General features: G+C 40.3%; 1 protein-coding gene across 5 annotated transcripts in view; it reads right to left on the bottom strand.

Moving 5' to 3' along the window:
- Window positions 1-1978: 1978 nt before the first annotated feature.
- The window catches only part of MSRB3 (methionine sulfoxide reductase B3), a 58646-nt gene continuing 39058 nt past the window's right edge, over window positions 1979-21566 (bottom strand). For all 5 annotated transcript variants that reach the window (XM_053404723.1, XM_053404727.1, XM_053404725.1 and 2 more), the window contains 2 exons: window positions 9869-9966; window positions 1979-4675 (listed from right to left, as the gene is read on the bottom strand). In XM_053404723.1, the coding sequence (XP_053260698.1) occupies window positions 4511-4675; window positions 9869-9966 (263 nt within the window). In that variant the 3' untranslated portion in view covers window positions 1979-4510. The remainder of the gene's footprint in view (window positions 4676-9868; window positions 9967-21566) is intronic.

The following is a 21566-nucleotide window of genomic DNA, read 5'->3' as shown; positions in this document are numbered from 1 at the left end:
GAAGCGAGGCTTCACACTGTCTTTTGGAGCAGCCCCATCCCAACTCCTACTTGCATGCAAGCCAGAAGGGGCAGGGATCCCTCAGCTGAGAAGGGAGGCTTCCCGTTGCCTGAGAGATCTCTGCCCCCTCCTGTGAAGCCTCCCTTCACAGCTGAGAAGGGCTGGGCGGCTCCTCTGATGGGCAGCATGAAGCCTCCCTGCACAGCTTAGTTGCTGGGGTCAGGGAAGGTGGAGGCAGCCCAGAAGCTGCATCTTAGAGCCCCTGCACCACCATCATATGGGGGCTTCCGAGCAGATCCTGAAGCCAGCCAGAGCCAACTGCTCCGGTCTGCTGAGACTGCCACTGCTGCGTTTCCCGGGGACATTCCGGGGATGGAATTTGTCTGGGGACTTATTCACAAATCCGGGGACTGTCCCCGGGAAACGGAGGCGTCTGGTAACCCTACAATAAACTCCACTTTATCACTTCTACAATTCCAGTGAAGTGGGGGGGGGGGCAGGGGCATTGTCTGAAGGCCCGTTTTGGGGGGTTTAATCCATGATAAAAAGTATCCTCTTTGGAAAAATAGGCAGAAGAGATTTTATTTCATAAGATAAAGCTTGCTGCTTCTGAAAACTAGTCAGGTAACAACCAAGGTTTCAGGCTGTTGGAAGAGGTGATCAGACGGATCAACCTCAAACGCATCTCCTTTAAAATCCCTGGTCAGAATTATTGGATTGTGCATTCAGAAATTTACATGGTTGCTTCCCACAAATTTAGCAAGTGCATACTCTATGGGTGGAATCATCCATCATAGTGCTGTCTCTAATTCTGCCAGTACAAGGATTTCTTCTTGTATAATGGAAGTCCCGCCCCCCATCCCCTTATCATTTGTTCTAGGGGTTCCACCAACCCCGTGGAGCAGATTTGGGTAGGTTGCAGGGCATGTTAGGGGCGGGGAGAAGAGGGGGGTCCCATTCTGCAAATGGAAATCAGTGTGCTGACACGGGACACAATAGTTGAATACTCCTTTTTGGGTTATATCCAATTGTAGTTCCACTAGGAGCAGATCCTTTGAAAATAATGGCCATTAATAACCTAGGTCTATGAATTTCAATGGGTATACTCTGGGTATAATATAGCTGGAAACAACTCTATCTGCTGTGCATAGCTGCAGAGTTTCTCATAATATGAACATGCAATTATGTTCTTTTTAAACAGCATGTATGAAGCACAAAGGGTTATATAAAGATTCTTTGTCAATAGAGGCAAGCATGCTCCAGTATCTCCTGTGCAAGAACTGTTACTAAGAAGTTGTACCACAACACAAAAGCGAGACCGCCTCCTGGCATTCCCATCATCGGTTGCACCCACTGCCCCTCGATGCCCCTAGATAGTCCTCCTAATATTTGACAATTAACAACTTAATGGATGCACCAGCAGTTCTCAGGGAATGTCAACATGACAGCTGAGTTGAGACCACCACAAAAGCTCCCTTTTCACCCAATTTTTGTGTTGCTGATTTCTCAAACTGAGCTTATCTGCAAACAATAGGGCATTCCAAATCTGTTTCCCTAGACACCAATCCGCAAGAAAACATCTCCAGCCAAATTATTCAGCTGTAGTTTAGAACTTCTTTGGCAAGATTTCCTTTTAATAAGCAATGCGCTATCTTTATGGAACAGACCCAAAGAACACAATAACATACACAAAAAGCTAAGATCTTTTTCTTTCTGTCTTTTTGCTAAGGTGGAGGCTGAGTACTTCTGTCAGTGCTCCCTCCCCTAAGTTATATCTGAATCCTTGAAAATATTTTCCCAGGGTCATAACCACATGCAGGGAATTTGGGTGTGCTTTATCCCTTTGCTCCACCTATTCATCTTGGAAAGGATGCTGGAGCTCAAATGTTGATGTGTCACCACTACTGACAGGTGAGGAAAAGGGCTGGGGCACAATGCAGCTGCAGGCACAATATCATAACCATTAAAAACAGAGGCATTTATTTATAAATTAACTTTATTATATACCCAGCGTACAAGAAATATATTAAAAGATACCCTTCGTTGAAAAATCCAACACTATTGTCTCAAAAGCAAACCATAATTCTGAGGAAAAGTTCGATTTTTTTCAAAATGAATAAAATACTTTTATATTTCTCTTTTTTCCAAGTATCTTTTGATATTTATATATTAAGCTCTGCAAATCTCTATATAATATAGATTGGATACTATAAAATACAGTTCTCTGTTCTTATATAATTTGCATTCAGTAGTTGCACGCACCCATACAATACAAAGAATGAAGTCCAAGCAATGGGCTCCCTGCTTATTTATTGTGCTCACCTTCTGAGATCCTCTGCCAAGGACATAAACAAGATGACCTGCATTTGAGTTCTGCAATACCAGTCATACTTATATCCCCTACTAGCCTTAATAGTGAAAAATGTTGCCCAGTGTTCCGTACAGAGAAAGAACAATGGCTTTCTTCTGCTAACAGTGTTCCACTCTTACAGATCACATACACCTAGCCATATTGATTCAGTTCATTGCATTCCATATCCTGCAAATATAAATCTACCGATGGACAGCTGGCATTATTGCTCATTGAAGTTTTAGTAATATATTTCTTTAATGCAAGACAGAAATATGCTGAAACTCGATAACCCTTAACTACAGCAGAGATCTGAAAAACAAAATGCATGTAGGCTCCACATTTTTACAAATGTTGCATATTAGAGATTTATGGCAGAAAATGTGATAGGAGAAAACTCACTTCTCTTCCAACAAAGGCAAGGAATAAGAACAGCCCTTTGGGAGAGGGAAATAAGCAAAAGAATGACATGAAGCATAGAAAATTCTCTGCCATTGTAAAGGAAGGACTGCACAAACTGGAAAGTACATAATTGCATACATGAACAGTGAGGCTAACAGGAGTAATTGTTCTCTTATGCATACGGTTGCATTCTGAAGTTCTACATCTGTCTATTCTTCAATTATATTAGCAAACAAGTTTTTTCTCTCGCTTTTGAGCTATAAGGCTATAAAGGTTGCAATTTCAACCTATTGTACAGGGCTTCGGTGTTAGATATGTCAGGTAGTATCTATTGATATTGAAATTGAATATTCTACAACAAAATTATCTTAAACAGTACAGTACTTGTATCGAGTTTAGAAAATGCAGCTATTCTCTGCTTCAACCATATATATATATATGCACGCACACTACCTATAGAGTTTTCTTGCAGTGTAAAAAAGGAAGTTTCAGCACAAAGTAGATGGTCATATCCTTAGAAGGCTTAAAAACGTCTAATCTGATCTCACTAAAGGCCTTGGGACAAGTTTCCATTTAAAACTCTTCCGTCTTCGTGGACATGTCTACTTCTTGCTGCATTTCTTAATGTTTTGGTTGTCGGCTTTGTGCATTTCCTGTACATACATGCGCTCAGAAAATAAGACTGAGCACACATACAAGCTGGAAAATAGTAAGGTTGTTCTTCAAGCAGCACACTGCTGTAAATTTGCACATGAGAAGGCACAGCCACTTGGTGCTTATAATTGCACATTGAAACTGCTTGAAAGAAAGGGAACTGCATCCCTTCTAATGCCTGTCCAAACATTGTAAGGGGGAATTGTAGGGAAGTTTGTACCTCTTCAATGAGGTATTCACTTTCCCAGGACAAAACCTGAAAGCGGAGCAGTAATTAGCAACATTACTGCATGCTCCAAGGCGCGACCCACAAAACAACTAGTCCATGCTACACTGTGAATCCTCTTTGGCTCGTTGATGTTTTGTTTTTGCAGGACCCTCATTAGGGGCATAGTAAAACAAGTGACCTACTATTTGCTTTCACCTACTTCTGGCTGATAGACCAGGCCGGTAAAAGTGCTGGTTGCTACTGGTTAAAACAAACAGGTTTCCATCCACATTCATTTAAATACTCATCGCAACTTGGAGGAACAGACTCAGGGGCAAAGGCCTGCTATCCACTCCAGCTGGCCCTATCACAGCAAAAGGATGGGCTGGATATGACCCACCGCTCTTTAACTAACACACACTTCCATAATGGAGGTTGGGTGATGTGTCAAATGGAAAGATGGTCGAGTACACATGTCATGTAAATCAGAGCAAAATCACTGAAGTAATGAGATATTAGGAGACTGCTGTATATACAGTACAGTTCTGCAATGAATGAACTACAGCCTGCTCCCTCAGAAAGAAGGAGGGATATTATTCAAACCTATTTTAACAAAGCACTAAGTGGAGATTAATAACCCATAGTGCTAAATACCCTTTTGTTATGAGGTTCCCCACTGCATGTAAGTTGACAATTATTTTAGTGTGATTATATAACAAAAATACATTGGCACACACAAGGCCTCATTTTGATACACAAAAAAACTGATAGTGCAGAATATCCCTAAAAGGTTCCGTGGTGTTTTTTTTTTTAACATATAAGGTAGAAGGCAATTTAGAATAACATTCTTTAAGAGTCATCTAGGAAAATAAGCTTTGTGAGAAACCATCTTCCTTCTACAGCTCTGTCTTGTCTGGTTGGGCAGAAGTCGCGCTCATGCTTCCTTCTTCAGCATGATTCTTGTCTGCAGACTCAAAAGACAATGAAGCTGAATTTATGCAGTATCGTTTGCCAGATGGACGAGGCCCATCGTCAAAAATATGTCCAAGGTGAGCACCACACTGAAATAGAAGAGCATAATTTGTATTCATTAGTAAGTATCAATAAGCATAATGAAAACACTTACAACAACCTGTAATAGTATATGGGCTTCTCTTTGAGAGTCACAGATACGGGCTTCGTTTTGAAGTTTAAATTTAATCAGGAGGTAAAGCATTTGAGGGTCAACCATTGCCTTTTTTCCAGTTGCTAGTAATGTGAAAATATAAGCTGTCATCCAAGAGAAGTTTGGTTTCTACAAATGGTCTTCAGACATGTACAGTTTGATGCCAACATCTGAAAAGAGAATGTGCTTATCACGCAGGCTTAGGGTCACCAAAGCATGTGATGTACCAATGCTAAGTTGTGGTATCAAAACCTGAACATGCCAAAAGGCAGGTTGAGGCCTGAACAACATATTCTGATTAAACACTCTTGGGGGAAAAATCCAAAATATTTATTATAGCAATACCTTTATTAGGCCAACCAAGTTGACATCTGCATGAAACTGCTGAGTGGGGTCATTCAGCATTTTGGAGTACATTGTCCACAATATGCTGATGACACACAGCTCTGCTTCTCCTTTACATCTGCAGATGAGGCAGTGGATGTGCTGGACCATTGTTTTGCCTCGGTAATGGATTGGATGAGAGCCAACAATCTGAAGCTCAATTCAGATAAAACTGAGGTGGTCTGCCCATTTTGTTCAAGTAAATGCATCAGTATTGGTCATAATCTTTAAAAAAATCAAAGGTAGAAAGATTTTGATGATTGGTGTTTAAGACTGAACATACTGAATTATGTGTTTAATTTTAATTGAATTCACACAATATTGAAGGGTGTGTGCGTGTATGCATGCAAATGTGTTTAATGATTTGAATTCTTCATAATAAAATTGTTTAAACATTTTTTTAAAAAAGACTGGCAACTGAAATAAAAGGCGGGAGCAAGAGTGAGCCTACAAGGCCAGAAAGGAGCAAGTTTGCACGGGCTTTATCTTTTCCTTGTAGCAAAAACATTTTAACAGCTTTTGATGTCAGCTCAGGTCATGAAAGAAGAATCCAAAGAATTATGTACACATGCTAGGCAAAAAGAATTTGTCTAATCAAACATGTAACTTTCAGGTTACAAATACTTATTAATGCTTCTGTGACTCATGTTGGGGGGAAACACCTTGTACATCTGTAAGCAAATTCTTAGAAGAGAGTTCCCAGGTGTTGTTATCCGAGTCATTTTCCCTCCAGGGCCTTTGAACTCCAGTAACATGACACTGTGAAGCAAACTTAAAATACTGAAGATACCACAGGATGATTCCAGGGCAAACAAGTGATCAATCAGGAATAAAGAAACAAAGCAAGAATCACAACAGAAGGGAATTTCTGAAATGGCAGACAATTACACATGTATGAAGTGTGGTTTCACTCTACTACACCTACATTTCCTTGCAGAAAGTTAATGACCATAATTTTCTTCTGACACTCCAATGTGAAAGAAGTTAAGCAGCAATTGGATGCCTGACCAATTTAGCTTTCCCTCTTAAAAGAATAAGTTTTTCCAAATAACTCTTTGCATCAGCCCGCTTCAACTTGATCAGCTTGATCAACCCGGAAATGTGATGCCTCATCGTATTGGTCAGTCTTATATCAATTGCGTTTGTAGCCCACACAAAAAAGAATTTTCACACTGGAATTCCGCTGAAGGCTCAGTTCATACTTGCTAAAATCTCGTATGCAAAGAGAGGTCTTGTAGTCACAGCTGCATGGAGGGAGGACCAGAACATGCAGCTTCCCAGGGGTGATCATGGAACACAGGATACTACACTACACTACACTACACTACACTACACTACACTACACTACACTACACGCATATACATACACCAATGCACCACTATGTTCAAGAGAAACTGTGTGGATGGGGCAGTGGGCTCATACATTACAGCTCTCCAAGCAGCTACAACTTTAGGTCTGCACCATGGTGGTGGATAATTCTTGTAAAATGGGCTGCAGAGTGCTATTCAACTAAGTTTTACTCAGAGCAGACCCAATGCTATTAATGGAGTTAAGTTAGCCATGTTCTGTCATTTCAATAGGTCTACCTTGAGTAAAGGGGACGCGGGTGGCGCTGTGGGTTAAACCACAGAGCCTAGGACTTGCCGATCAGAAAGTCGGCGGTTCGAATCCCCGCAACAGGGTGAGCTTCTGTTGCTCTGTCCCTGCTCCTGCCAACCTTGCAGTTCGAAAGCACGTCAAAGTGCAAATAGATAAATAGGTACCGATCTGGCGGGAAGGTAAATGGCGTTTCTGTGCGCTGCTCTGGTTTGCCAGAAGCGGCTTAGTCATGCTGGCCACATGACCCGGAAGCTGTACGCCGGCTCCCTCGGCCAATAAAGCGAGATGAGCGGTGCAACCCCAGAGTCGGTCACGACTGGACCCAATGGTCAGGGGTCCCTTTACCTTTACCCTGAGTAAACCTTAGTTGACTACCATACTGAGAGTTTGCAAAAATTTCAGCCTTTACCATAAGCAGGAAAATAGAGAGATTGCAAACTGGACTGATGGCAGGAGCGATAATTGTGTCACTGCTCAACTCATACAACCCTAGTGGCATGCTGTAGACATGGGCTGAGTGGATCTGGAACTGCAGAGAATTCTGCACATGTATTTGTGTGAATATCTCAATGAGTGTGTAGTGTGCAAGTTGTCCCACACTTACTGTGCCACTGCTAAGCTGCCAGACAGGAGCTGAACAGTGGTTTGGTAAGACAAGCATATGACTACTGTGCCATATTCTGAATTCAGTTCTCAAACCACGTTGTCTACTGTACATGCCGGTTTGGACATGGAAATTAGCTGTCTGCCAGCTGAGAACTGAGTATTTCAACTCTCAGAGTTCCTGACTATACACACAATAATCCCATTACTATGAGATAAAGAAAGATCTGTGCAGATGGTTGCCAGTGATTTCGTCACAGCACATCAATGTGCAACCCATTTTTTTGTGATTAAACAGTGTTATTGGCTTCTACAGGTACAATGTAATAGCTGCAGAGGTCTCCAAGGGAAATAGCCCTTGAATAGGAAAGGAAGGAAGAATGTGCAAACAATTTAATATTACTCCCTAAGTGCACCTGCAATTAACATTTTCTTGTCACAAATATTTGACTTTTCTCATATTTCCACAGTGATGTATTTCTAACAAAACCATGAAAGCTGTTTCACAGACAATATTTAGGATGCTTTTGTTTTATAGGGAGGCAATTTTCTTCCAAAGCACTTATTTGTATCCTAAATCAATGACATTCCAAAGGAAGATTTTCGCACAGGAGCAAAACAGGTGTTAGAATGTTTATGGGAAGCGTACTTAAATCTTTCATCTGCTGGATTCTGGCCCCCCACCCCTAAAAGGGGAAAAAATAAAATAAAAGGATTTTGCTCTCCGCTTTAACCAAGTAAACTCCCAATGCAATTCTGATTTGTAATAAAACAATAGCATTTTGCAGCTGGATGTATGATTCATATTGTAGACTCATGGATATGGGAATAAATGACTGAATAATGGATGCATTGTATGGTGTGGTAATGACTATGGGGAGGACACAAGCCACATATACTGGTATACTGGTATGCTGCTTTTATTCACCGGTTGTTAATACTGTATTTTATTTATTTACTTATTTGTTGTATTTCAAGCCCCCCTCCTCCATAAAAAAAAAGTTCTCTGGGTGGCTTACAATAAAAGCTGCAAGCCATATATGCAAATAATATAACAGAACCATAAAATGTTACACAGCATAAAACCAGAAACAGAGAATAAAATAAAAATGGCAAATGCAGACCAGCACCAGAAATTCCAGAGATCGTCAATAAATATATGCTTATCACTAAAGGGCTTTTTGTTGTTAAAAGTAAAAAAAGTTTTAGTATCATTTACTACTTGATATTATTGTGAGCTGCCTCGGGACTTGTTTGCAGTGAAAGGCAAAATACAAATCCCAGAAACAGGCAAACATCTAATTATAAAGTGACATTAATACAAATACAGTGGTACCTCAGATTACATACGCTTCAGGTTACACACGCTTCAGGTTACATACTCCGCTAACCAAGAAATATTACCTCAGGTTAAGAACTTTGCTTCAGAATGAGAACAGAAATCGTACAGCGGCAGCCCATTAGCTAAAGTGGTGCTTCAGGTTAAGAACAGACCTCCAGAACGAATTAAGTACTTAACCTGAGGTACCACTGTATGATTAAAAGTTTACCTGTTTAAGTGCAGTATACCACAGAATACAAATACAACTATGGCTTTGATCTCAGATAACATTTCAATCTAGATATAGCTGGGCACTAACCTATTGAACACTGTTTTGCAGCAGACTGAAAGTTCTTCCCAAAAAAAACCCTCCTGGAAAGAGTAATTGAAAGTGGCCACACAATATGTTGGCCCCTTGCTTATTCAGAGAGCTCATTTATACCAATTTTCTTCCAGATTCCCAGTTGGTCTAAAGCAAACAAAGCAGGAGATCAGACTTTAAGTTCTGATTAAAACTGGTGCATTCTCGGTGGAAGAAACTAGCTGCAAGTTAGCCAAGCGTTTCCTCCACTAACTGCCAGGTCAACAACCCTTCTCCCCTGATAAGTTAGTTAGAACTGAGCCATTAAGGCCACAGAAGGCTGGTGATGACAAAGAATGAAAGGAGTCAGAATGAGAAAGATAATGGGAAACTGACAAGTGTCTGGTATTATTATTCACTTGCTTATCTGGGCAGATGGGACGTAGAGGTGGCCGGAAAGATACCCTGACCATTGTCACTAGTGATCCTCAGCAAATGCTCTGTGATGCAATCGGCAGATATAGAGTCAATTCAATGTTCGTCTAGACTATCTGCATTTAGGCTTAAGAGAACAGAGTTCAGAGGTGAACTCTGAAGAGATGTCTTCCTGGAAGACCATTTCTGTAGGCTACAGCCCTCTGATGTCATTTATACATGCTCTGTTAAATAATGCTTAACCTAGATAACAATACAGATTCTCATTAGCACTTTGACTTTCGTTTTTATCCACCAGCTGTCATGCCTGTGGCTCATCATGCAACCCTAATGAGTCTTTTTGGCAACTAAGAATTTTGCAGAACTTCAGATGTAAAGAAACTACACACACTACGGTTTCGGCAACCTTTTAACATGAGAATGACCTCTTTGTGTCTGAACTGACCTGACTGCAGCTTGTCTCAACCCTGTGCATCCCGTAGGAGTAGTCATCAGTGAATGTAATTCTGTCAGAAGCCATCACATCATAGAATGAAGGCCAACCTGGAAAAAAACAAAAGGATGAACAATAGCAGCAACAACCTGTGATAATTTCTGCATCAGATAGGATTTTGAAAGTTTCAATCACAAATAGGATTGTCAGTGATCTAACAAGCTCTAGATGATAATGTCCGTTGGCTGGCAAGGTAAAGCAGCAAGTTTCCAAGTTGCAAATATACTCTTCTTTTTTGCCTACAGAATCCTATGCAACCTGAAAATGTGCAAATCTACAACGTGTGCTAATACACTCTGTCCAATAGAACAGTTTTCTCCAAATCTGGAAAGTAGTATGGGACAGTGGGAAATATAGTCCAAAACATCTGGAAGTTGGGGAAGGCTGCAGTAGAACATTCCCCAAATTCAAGAAATTTTGAATTTCTTGACAAGCGTAAACCTAAAATAGGAAGTTAACAGGTCCCTTTATCATGGAGCTAAATTAATAAGTTGCAAGCAAATTACAGAAGGGCCTAATTTTCCTTGGTGTGTGTGTGTGTGTGTGTGTGTGTGTGTGTGTGTTTGTTTGTTTAAAGACCTCTTCCACTTTTAAAAGCAGTGGATGAGCCATTCTGACATTTTCTTTCTGGTATTAAAATGTGTAAAACCAGCTTTACCCCAGAAAGTAGGAACACTTGGATCTTGTATCAGAGAATCTCTACAACCATCTCCACCTACTGCTATTGTGTCATGCTAAGGTTAATGCTTTGAAACAGGACTGGGGACCTTCTGCCTTCCAGATGTTGTTGGATTACAGTTCTTATCATCCCTGGCTATTGGTCATGCTGCCTGGTCCTGATGGGAATTGGAGTTCAACAAGACACGAAGAGCTACTGTTTTCCCATCCCTACTATAAAAGCAACTCCTTGTCAATAAGAACACTGAGGAGAACAAATTAAATTTGAGCAGATCATAGTTGTACTAAGCAAAGACCTACTATTTCCAAATAGTCTCAGGATGTAAAGTTCATTCGAGGTCCAATGAACCAGATGAAGAATTGATCCAGTGCAGTTTCCAACTGGTACTTCCACGCAGAGTGATAAGTCAGCAAAGTTCCTTGTTTTCTAAAGTAGTTGATTGCTGTCAAGGCAGCAAAGACTGAAGGATCAGCCAGACTTCTGCTTGTCCTCCCACTTTCCCCAGGGAAAAAAACACTATTTACCGCTGAATTGGAGCAAATGTCAATTGGGTTTTCCATAAATTGACGTTTGCTCTGAATCAGCACTAAAGAGCAGCTTTTCCAGGGGAAAGCAGTGGGGGGGAACGGGACTGAAAACTGCTCAGACCTGTGCCTAGAAAGCATGGGACAAGCGGAAAACCACATGGGCCTGTGCTTTCTGGGCAGGGGGAAAGAGGATGTGTGGATCAGCCTTTAGGGTTTGTATCCAGCAAGGTTGTCCTATTCACACAAGGACTTTTGCTTGCTCAATGGATCTTTCTCTCTCTCTCCTCCCCCCATGCTCCCTCAATCGATTTTGGGCTTCTCCTTCTGAAGATTGAGGGGCTAGGGGGCACACAAGGAGAGGAGTGGGAAGAGGAATTCCATTGAGGAAGTAGAAGGCCTTGGGAAAATGAGATGACTTTTTAAAAAAAAGATATAATCCAATCATTCATATATATATATATATATATATATATATATATATATATATATACACCGTATTTTTCACCCTATAGGACACACTTTTCCCCCTCCAAAAATGAAGGGGAAATCTGTGTGCGTCCTATGGGGCGAATACAGGCTTTCGCTGATGAAGCTTGGAGAGCGAGAGGGGTCGGTGCGCACCGACCCCTCTCGCTCTCCAGGCTTCAGGAAGCTATCAGCAAGCCTGGGGAGCCCGCGGGAGTTCCCGCGGGGCTCCCCACGCTGCGGATAGCAGCCTGCCGCCCGGCGCGCGAGATGCCCTGAAGCAGAGCGCCCCGCGCGCTGGGCAGACATCGGCCAGCCCCACAAGCTCGGGGGACAGCGGGGAGGCGCAGCGCCGCCATCCCGCTGTTCCCCGACCTGGTTTGGGGGGGGAAATAAAGGGGGGGAAATTTTCCTTTATTTCCCCCCCCCCAAAAAAATCAGGTGCGTCCTATGGGACGGAGCGTCCAATGGGTCGAAAAATACGGTATACACTCAGAGCCTGCAATCATATTACTTTAGAAAAATGTTAATCAAACTCTCTTATCCAGTCTCCACTATTTCCTGAAAGACATGCCGCTAATGACTTCATGAAATTATGCCATACAAAAGACAAAGGGGAGGGGCTGCTTTCAGAGACAAGTATTTTGCAGATGTGCTTAATTTTAAAAAATATTTTAAAGCAAAATGGTGCAAAAGTCATCAAAAGATCTCAACATAGGTTGAATACAATCTGTTTCAGATGTAATTGAAAGCAAGTTAAAACAAGATGAAAAACTGAGAGAGTGTATTTTAAAAGGACTCATAAAAAAAAACTTGAATAAAGAAACACACTAAATTAAGTTTCATATCTTCCAGCCACTTCCATGCAGAGTGTTATAAGACCAAAAAATCTCACTGGGGCGTCAATATAGCCCATGTGTAGAAACTAATGGAAGGACTGTGCCTCATTCTTACCCAGCTGCGTAAAACTAATTATTTAGGATCATAGCCTAAGAGTATCTACCAATTACATCAGAATGAGAAGAGCAGGGTCATCTGGGCTCTCTGAAGAAGATGCAGACCAAAATGACTGGACAACACAAAACATCTTGAAACATAAACTCTAAAGATTCCTTTATTCCTGCCAAGCCAATGGAAAGGAGCCAGAGAACATAATCTTCCACAAACATTCACATCTTCCAGGAGGATAAAGTATCCCTAATAATTGCTTCTGGTTTGGACCAGTACTTTATTGCTATAAACTGACAACAGCACTTTGGAAGAAGAATGCCTTTATCATTTGGGGAGGAAGACTAGTTCAGTGCTGAAGAAATCCTCAAAGAGAACATCCTTCACCACACAACAAGAGGCAAACTTCAAAGGCTGAAATGAAAAGACTGGAGCAATCTCTGTCTTATGGGAAAAGTTATATTGTTCAAAAGAACTAGAAGATGGATGAGTTTCTTTCCAGTTCTGATACTGATAATCAATTGCTCATTCCCCTTACTTGTAGCCTCTTACTTTTGTCCCCTGCAAAGGCATAAAGGAATATACATATATTACCCCATCCACATTATGAACATGAAATCAGCTGAAAAAATATACTGAACTATCAGAAAATACTCCACTGCAAAAAAAATTATTTCATTTTCTATTTCTTATTCAGTTTCTTTGTCAGTAAGGCAACTGCTCTTTCAAGGCATGGACTGCATTACAGCTTGGAAATATAGAATAGTGAATCCATATTGACCATATAAATGTAATCTGTCTCATTGTGAATCTATTTTCCAGTACATTTAGTGAGGAAAGCACTAATATGCAAACTCAGTCCAGCAGGTTAATCAATGTTTGTTTTATGGCAACAAACCATGATGTTTGTTGTTGTCTTATGAACCATAGCTTTTTTAAAAACTATGGTTTGGCATTATGTCCAAACCCAACAGCCTTGCTTAACAATGGTTTGTTTTACCACCTGGCCACAACTGTTTGTCAGGCTACAAAAACACAAGTCAAGAAGAGTAGCTAGAAAACAAAATAAGCTTTTGGGAGAAACAAACCATGGCTTGCTTGCCTGCTCATCTGTGAGATGACTCGTGGTTTGCTGAAGAAGCGTGCTGGATAAGTGGAACAAGTCATGAAGTAAATATGACCTAACACAAGTGAGAGCACATAACTGTTGCCTCCTCCATGGGATCCTCAAAGACCTTCATAAGTTCATGACTTTTTTGTATAGCTTTTAAAAAAATCAACCAGCAACAAAATGGGATGGAACTGTCTGGCATAAAACAGAAAAAGGTGATCCATCAGTCCCTGTCCTCTTTGCTGGCTCCTCAAAGGTATTTGGTTGATCACTGCAGGAAATAGGATGGTGGGCTAGACGCCTTTGCTCTGATCTAACAAGGTTCTTAATCTCTCCAGCAACAGCACTGTCAATGGCTACCACTGGAAAATATGCTGCAAAGTAATTGCCTTGAGAGGTTTCAGACTAAGAACATGAAGGTAGTTTATGTCTGGAGATGAATTGACAACATTGGAAGCAGCACAAGGAGGCAAAATTGGGAATTGTACTTGTGGGCAGTGGGGACAACCTGCATAAATTTTAGCTACATTTCTGAATCTCAAACTTTATGAGGAAATCCCATTTCTCTCTCTCTCTCCTTTCAATAATAAGGAAATAAAAACTGTAGGGATTATATTTCTTTCTTCACTTCCCTTTCTGATGAATGTGCTAAGAGATCTAACAAAAATAGTTTGTCAGGATTCATTTCTTTGGCTCAGTTCTCGGTAGGATAACACTTGTTTTAAAAGGGACTTAAAAATGCAAGATTTTACATGTGGTTTGCTCAGAAAAGTGAGATTGACAAGAGCAATTTAGACACCCTTGAGGAATGAAAATATCCTCTGATTCTTTTCAGAGATTAAACACATCAATACGTACAATACTATCACAATTATAATATATTTAATAAACTCTACCAGCATCTGCCAGTCTTCAAAATGTATCAGAACTGGTGACAGTAAAATTATGTTCACCCCAATATATTAACTTCTATTTATTATACAAATGCACTAATCCTGTTGTTGGGAGGGAATACAGTGGTACCTCGGGTTACATATGCTTCATGTTACATACGCTTCGGGTTACAGACTCCACTAATCCAGAAATATTACCTCAGGTTAAGAACTTTGCTTCAGGATGAGAACAGAAATTGTGCTCCGATGGCCCATTAGCTAAAGTGGTGCTTCAGGTTAAGAACAAGTTTCAGGTTAAGAACAGACCTCCAGAACGAATTAAGTACTTAACCTGAGGTACCACTGTATCTTGCCAGTGAAGTTTCTACCATTAATTACATACTTTACAGCTTAGGGTGAACCCGCTTCATTTCTGCGAAAGCATTATATTCACCTCGTCCCCTTCTGTTTTATCTCTTGTGTTACTTTAAATCACAGGGAAGATTTTTGAAAATAGAACTTAAAATATAAGTCAGTTGTAGGTCATAAATATCAAAGGATCCCAATGGCACTGTGTAGAAGTATAACCCTAAGCTGTAATTTTGAAGTGCCATTCAAAAATGTATGAAATAGTTTTTAAAAATTTACTGGTGACCTGGTAACCTCAATCCAAAAACATTCAGTGTTGAATAATAGTTTTGTTACTATCCCAAAAAGCAGTTCAACTGAAAAACAAAACAAAACCTGTCACGCTGCCCATGTTTATTTTTTTTTAATGAATTACTCACTAGCTCCAGGATGCTATAAAACTGCAGCAGCTTCTATAGTTAATATTGTCCATATTAAAACACCATCTATAGGACCCTCTGCAGATATTTAAGTCTTAGTCTACACTACCCTATCAACACAACACATGTGAAACATGAAATCCTATCATTTAAATCAAATCAATGACAAACCTAATTTTGTAAGTAAATTTCTCATTCACATAAATGCAACCTTAGATTCTTTTGCATGTTGCCATCACACGGCACAGCCACTAGGTGTATGCAGTAGCCAAAGTCAAGCACTTCTTAGCCATACTGATTCAAAGGGAAAGCATTTAGAATACATGGATTCATCACTTGAAACCCATCTAACTCAAAAAATATAGCTTCTCAAAATGCTGTTTTCTTTACTCTCCAACTGTCCTCTAATTTAGCAGAGACAATCTTGATTTCCAGTGCCTTTTGTCCCAGAGAACCCTGTGCAATTTTAAAGAAGCAGCTACTTTTCTCTTTGTACTCCTCATGTAACAGGGATATATAACATGTAGAAGCTATAGAACTCGCTACTTAGAGAAATCACAGGGATATTTGGAAACCAGTTGATAAGGGGAAGCCTTGTGGAAATATTTGACTCCTTGTCTGGTGGTAGCTAGGGGGAAAGGGGAAGGGGCTGAGTTTGGGGTATACTCTGTGTTAGCTGGGTCCTAGGCCAAGTGGCCCATTACATTTTTATTCAGAAGGCAGTCCCAGTGAGTTCCATGGGAATCATTTCAAGCATATGTGCACACCTTTGCAATCTCAAATTGAATTCTAAGCATCAGAGACAAAAACATGCAAACTGAGTAAGAATAGTTAGCCCAATGAATTCTTAAGTGTGGTGATGATAGATGATAAAGAAACAAAAGTAGTGAGTGTCTATACAATGGACAATGTTGCCTGCTAATCATACTACCACCAACACCCTTAATAACAATTAACCAACAATTAATGGTTGTCATACAGTGGTACCTTGGGTTACAGACGCTTCAGGTTACAGACTCCGCTAACCCAGAAATAGTACCTTGGGTTAAGAACTTTGCTTCAGGAGAACAGAAATCGCGCGGCGGCAGTGGTAGGCGCCATTAGCTAAAGTGGTAACTCAGGTTAAGAACAGTTTCAAGTTAAGAACGGACCTCCAGAATGAATTAAGTTCTTAACCCGAGGTACCACTGTATTTCAAAAGGTTAAAGTGGCCATGCGCCTGTATTTTCCCAGACATTTAAGTGATTTCTGCCTGGACACGACCAAATACTGGCTATGTCCAGGAAATTCCTGTCGTATGGCAACCCTAGTGTTGTCTCTTTTTGTTTAACAGTTCAGCAAATGTGGTTCCCAAAAATTAACAAGGGAGAATAGTAGATGATGACATCTGTAGTCAAGATTGATTATGGAAGTCAACCACATTAATTAAAAATTAAGAAAATGAGTCATTGCTACTTGCAATACAGAAGGTGGCTATCATGAGGGGACTAAGAAAAAGCCACTTCACATGATAATAGTGTAAAAAATAATGGATAAATTTTCTGCACTAATTATTAAAGAAGATTGTATAACTTTATCTACGGCAGTTGGATTACTTCTAGAGGTCAAAGCGAGGAGGAACATTTCTTTCCCCAGTTTCTTTTCCATTGTCAAACATGAAACATCATCAAGCTTTTAAAAATCTTATCCATTTTTCTGTTCTTACCCTGAAGGAGTGAAGAAAATGAAAATGTACAGAAGAGTTTCTACAGAGTTATGTAGTAATGGCCCCAGTATCACTTCAGAGAAGGGATTCCAAAAGTGAGTTATCACATACAATGCTGGTTACCCATTCCCATGATGGACTTGTTCAAATAAACAACTTGTATTCACATGAAGGGCTTAGCAGAATTTAGGTAAAGGAGCAATTTATGTAGCATAATCTGGAAGCTTTAGAAAAATCTCAAAATAGCTAGCATGGAGCTGCTTCCATCTGGTGGCAACTGCCTACATTTTTAAACGAAAGCTAGCACGCATGCTATAAAAAGACTGATGTGCATTGTCTATGTTCCTGTCTCCACCTGCTGATAGGGAAAGAAAATCAATTTATCCAGGCCAATGTAGGTTTTTAAAGATAGATCACCACTAAACTGCAGCTTCAAGAAACGGAACATTATCTGTTGCAACTGAAGTTGTTTTAACTGCTTTTGGTTCAGCTGATTTTTTTTAACATTAACCATGAAAAATAAGAAATTAACACTAGACTTGTATGTAATACCATTCCCAGATTCAAACATTTCAGTTTGTATCTGATTCAAGTAATATTAGTCTCTTATAAGAGGCTACTCAAAGAGGAATCTGTAAAAAAGTGTAAACAGGAGAATGAAAATTCCACATGGATTTTTTAAAAAAACCAACCTTAAAAACCTGCCTTTTGTTCTGAAAGCAGATCCATCAAAGACATATAAAATAACTTAAACTGTTTAAATACGCACACATATACACATAAAAGATAGGGTATCAATTAAAAACAAATAGAACATGTAGCAGCCGCATGCACAAAATACAGTACTCCTGATATAGTAAGCCACCCCAAACAACACAGCTTTCACTGTTTTCTTTTTTCAGAGGGAATTGCTCAGGGATGAAGCCGCCACCACAAGGATACTCTGATCCTTATTACCACTACCTGTGGCTAAGTCTAGATTTGCAGTGGAAGAATGGCATATACCAAGGCGGCAGATACACCCCTTGATGCTGTTCCACATAGGAAACTCCCTACAATTGAAGAATAGCTCATGAGGGAGAAAGATTATAGCCTAATATTTTGATTGCCATGCTAGCTTTCTACTTGAGAGGATTCTTTAATATAGAGGAGCTCTGAAAAGAAATGTGAACTTCTATCTACCATCTGAAACAACGCAGCCCAATGAATCACCTTGCAGCGTGAACCACTATATTTCGCTGCATGTATATATAAAGGTAAAGGGACCCCTGACCATTAGGTCCATTCGTGGCTGACTCTGGGGTTGCGGCACTCATCTCGCTTTATTGGCCGAGGGAGCTGGCGTACAACTTCTGGGTCATGTGGCCAGCATAACTAAGCCACTTCTGGTGAACCAGAGCAGCTCACGGAAACACCGTTTACCTTCCTGCCAGAGCGGTACCTATTTATCTACTTGCACTTTGATGTGCTTTCGAACTGCTAGGTTGGCAGGAGCAGGGACTGAGCAACAGGAGCTCACCCCGTCACGGGGATTCGAACCGCCAACCTTCTGATCGGCAAGTCCTAGGCTCTGCGGTTTAACCCACAGCGCCACCCGTGTCCCACATGTATGTATACATCAGGCCCAAACTTTTGGTGAATTCTGACTAGGGCCCCATCATATGATCTTATTGTACGAAGGATTTATATGGGAGAAGTTGTTCCCTAAAGCTCTCTGGCCCCAGATGACTTAGATTTTTCCTGCAAATATCTACTGAGAATGCAGGTATGTACAACATGGAAGGTTTCAGTCCAGGGGCAGCTGGATATGGCCCAGCAAGCTGCAGGAAGTGGCCTGCCAGCACCTAAAGCTTTATCTCCTAATTTGATCAGGAGATAAAATTCCTTTGCTTGTAAAAAAACAAAAACCAGTAGGAGAGACATTTTAAGATCAGAGATAACAAAGTCTGCCTGCTCTTTAAGAGTCAAAAGCAGCCTTTCATCCAAGTATTGGAATGGGAGTAGGGGGAAAGGCTACCTTTTACTTTGCACAAAATGATCTGTGTGAAACAGGGGTGTGAAAGTGGGTCTAGCTGGCCGGCAGAAGGGACCCTTATCTCCCAAACAGGTCAGGTTTGACAGGTGGGCGGGCCACACAACCGTCAGTCACCTGACATCACAATGATCTATAGCGCTCTGCAAGCCTGGACAATCAGCTAATTGCCAGCATTTGCACTGGGTTATATATTAGTGGCCTCCAGGCTTCTGAACAGAATAAAACAACTGATCACCAGTAGACCATCAGTCAGGATATCATCTCCGTGACAGAAAATGGCTGCAATGACGTGCTTCATTCAACCTATTTTGTATCTCCTACTCATGCAGTTGTGAAGTGTGGTAATTGTGTGTTAGTGACTTGAACAGTATGGTTGGTTGCAAGGTCTGTGAGCTTTGTTATTTTTCTTACAAGTAATTTGCAAGTCATGATTATTGCAGTTATACTTATGTAACTGTTATGTTATATGTATGTTAAGGCTATAATATGTTTTTGATAACCCATGGGATCACACCCTGTTCTTGTAGGTGAGATACAGTTGACCCAATTATTTTTCCCTCTTTTGTTTTGCTGGAAAATGACATTTTTCAGCAAAGGCATACTATCATTCTTGCATATGGTAGCATGCTTAATATCTTCCCTCAGTTATTTTATTTTTATGGCTTTCTTGGGGTATATTTGAGCCCCAAACCAGATTGATACAGCAAATTTTTCTATCGGCACTTTCAACAGAGGGTTAAAAGTACATCTGGAAATATTGTTACCTGTAGCATGATCATCTCAAACTCAAGGATGTTCAAATATATCACACAACTGATAACTAATAACAGCTAAGTGCAGTCACCTTATACAACCGGAGATATACATCCATGAAAAATTCCTTGCATAAGCCAGCCTTGCTCACATTACAATCACTCCATACATTTCCGGAACTCACATGTCAAGATGTATCATCCTCAAATCACTCAGCCTTGCAAAGAAAAACACACTAAAATTCTGGTATTCTGACCTATCTGAATTTTATCTGCTTCCCCCCTCCCTGAAAAATGTCATGAAAGAGAAAAAGAGTGTACATAATGGGCATAAAAGCATTCTTCACCATTTGCTAAATGGGCCAATATAGTTGTAACTTTAGCTTTCTCTTATATAACAAGTGAGTGATGGAAACCTGATGGGACAAGCCTGGAAGCCACATACTAATAGTAAATGACTTTGCTTCATTCAAAGAATTAAACTAAAATATGCACATCTAGCTTCTGGGAAACACGCTAAGCAGCCAAGTGAAGATGTTATTGAAAGGAAGAGGTTAAAAAGATTAAGAAAATATCTGAATAAAACCACCATGGGAGAGGCACCAAAAGGGATCAATTTTCTTGAGAAACGGGAGTAAATCTGTGACCTGGCTCCCCAGGTATTACAAGAAAACTTCAGAAACTGCTTCAACAAACCCAGCTAAAACTACAAAGACATGAAATTCCTTTCTTACACAATAAATTCTTTAGGGAATAAAAGAGTTGTATGACTCAGAAGATGAAAATCTCCATGAATACTCAACTAATCTAATGAGCTATTGTCGCTAGGAAAGGAGGTTGATGAATTTAGTGCAGGGGAGTAAGAATTGAAATACAGCAGGAAATCAGACCAACCTGAGCCACTTTTCATTGGCCTTTATCTCTTTCACAAGGAAACTTTCACCCTTGGTAGCTTTTCGATTCAGGGAGTTTATTTGTGATGGTGGTAAAACTGGTAGCATAACTGAATTATAGGGAAGATGTCCTGCGTCCAATTAAGTATAAATTATTGTTGTTATTGCTTCCCTTTCTGTCTCACCCTTCATCAGTTCATGATCCTAAGCTGGACTACAACAAAAAATATAATAACTGTAAATTCCAACTGCCAATAAAATGTGACAACTAAGAGTGGAATCCAAACCATGTCTGCTTAGAAGTAAATCCAATTGAATTCAATGGGATTTACTCCCGGGTAAACGGGATTAGGATTACAGCCTAAAACAGTGCCAAGACTGCCTGAGAAACTACTCATTGATCCATGCACAGAAAAAGATCATACAAATGGTGGAATCAGGTAACCTGGGAGCCACGCAGTAGCTGCTGCATAGCACCTGTGCTATAAACAGAATGATGCAATTATTTGCAATAATGAAAGATGAAGTTAGCACTCACACGCTTGCTCAGAAATCCAGGAGAGCAGAAGCCACATAATCAAAGGTTAGAAGTGTCATGTCATAGGCTTTTCTTTGGCTACTGTATGGCTTCTGAAGACAACGCAAAATTAATCCCCAACTGCTGACACACAAAAAGACAAGGACACTTAAGTAGTGTACGAATGTGATAGAAATATGCTTCTATATCATCTAGGAATGTGCTTGTTTTCTAATCCCCTCACAAAACTTTGGATATTTAAATTGTGAGTTTCCATTTGGTGTTCTGAATCTTAATTAATTTGATAGTGGATCTCAGATTAGAAACTCAGGACCAACTGTATGAGACGCTAGAAACC

The sequence above is a fragment of the Podarcis raffonei genome, chromosome 10 (genome assembly GCF_027172205.1).
Source record: "Podarcis raffonei isolate rPodRaf1 chromosome 10, rPodRaf1.pri, whole genome shotgun sequence".
NCBI classification, from domain to species: domain Eukaryota; kingdom Metazoa; phylum Chordata; class Lepidosauria; order Squamata; family Lacertidae; genus Podarcis; species Podarcis raffonei.
This window is presented reverse-complemented; position numbering and strand designations above follow the sequence as displayed.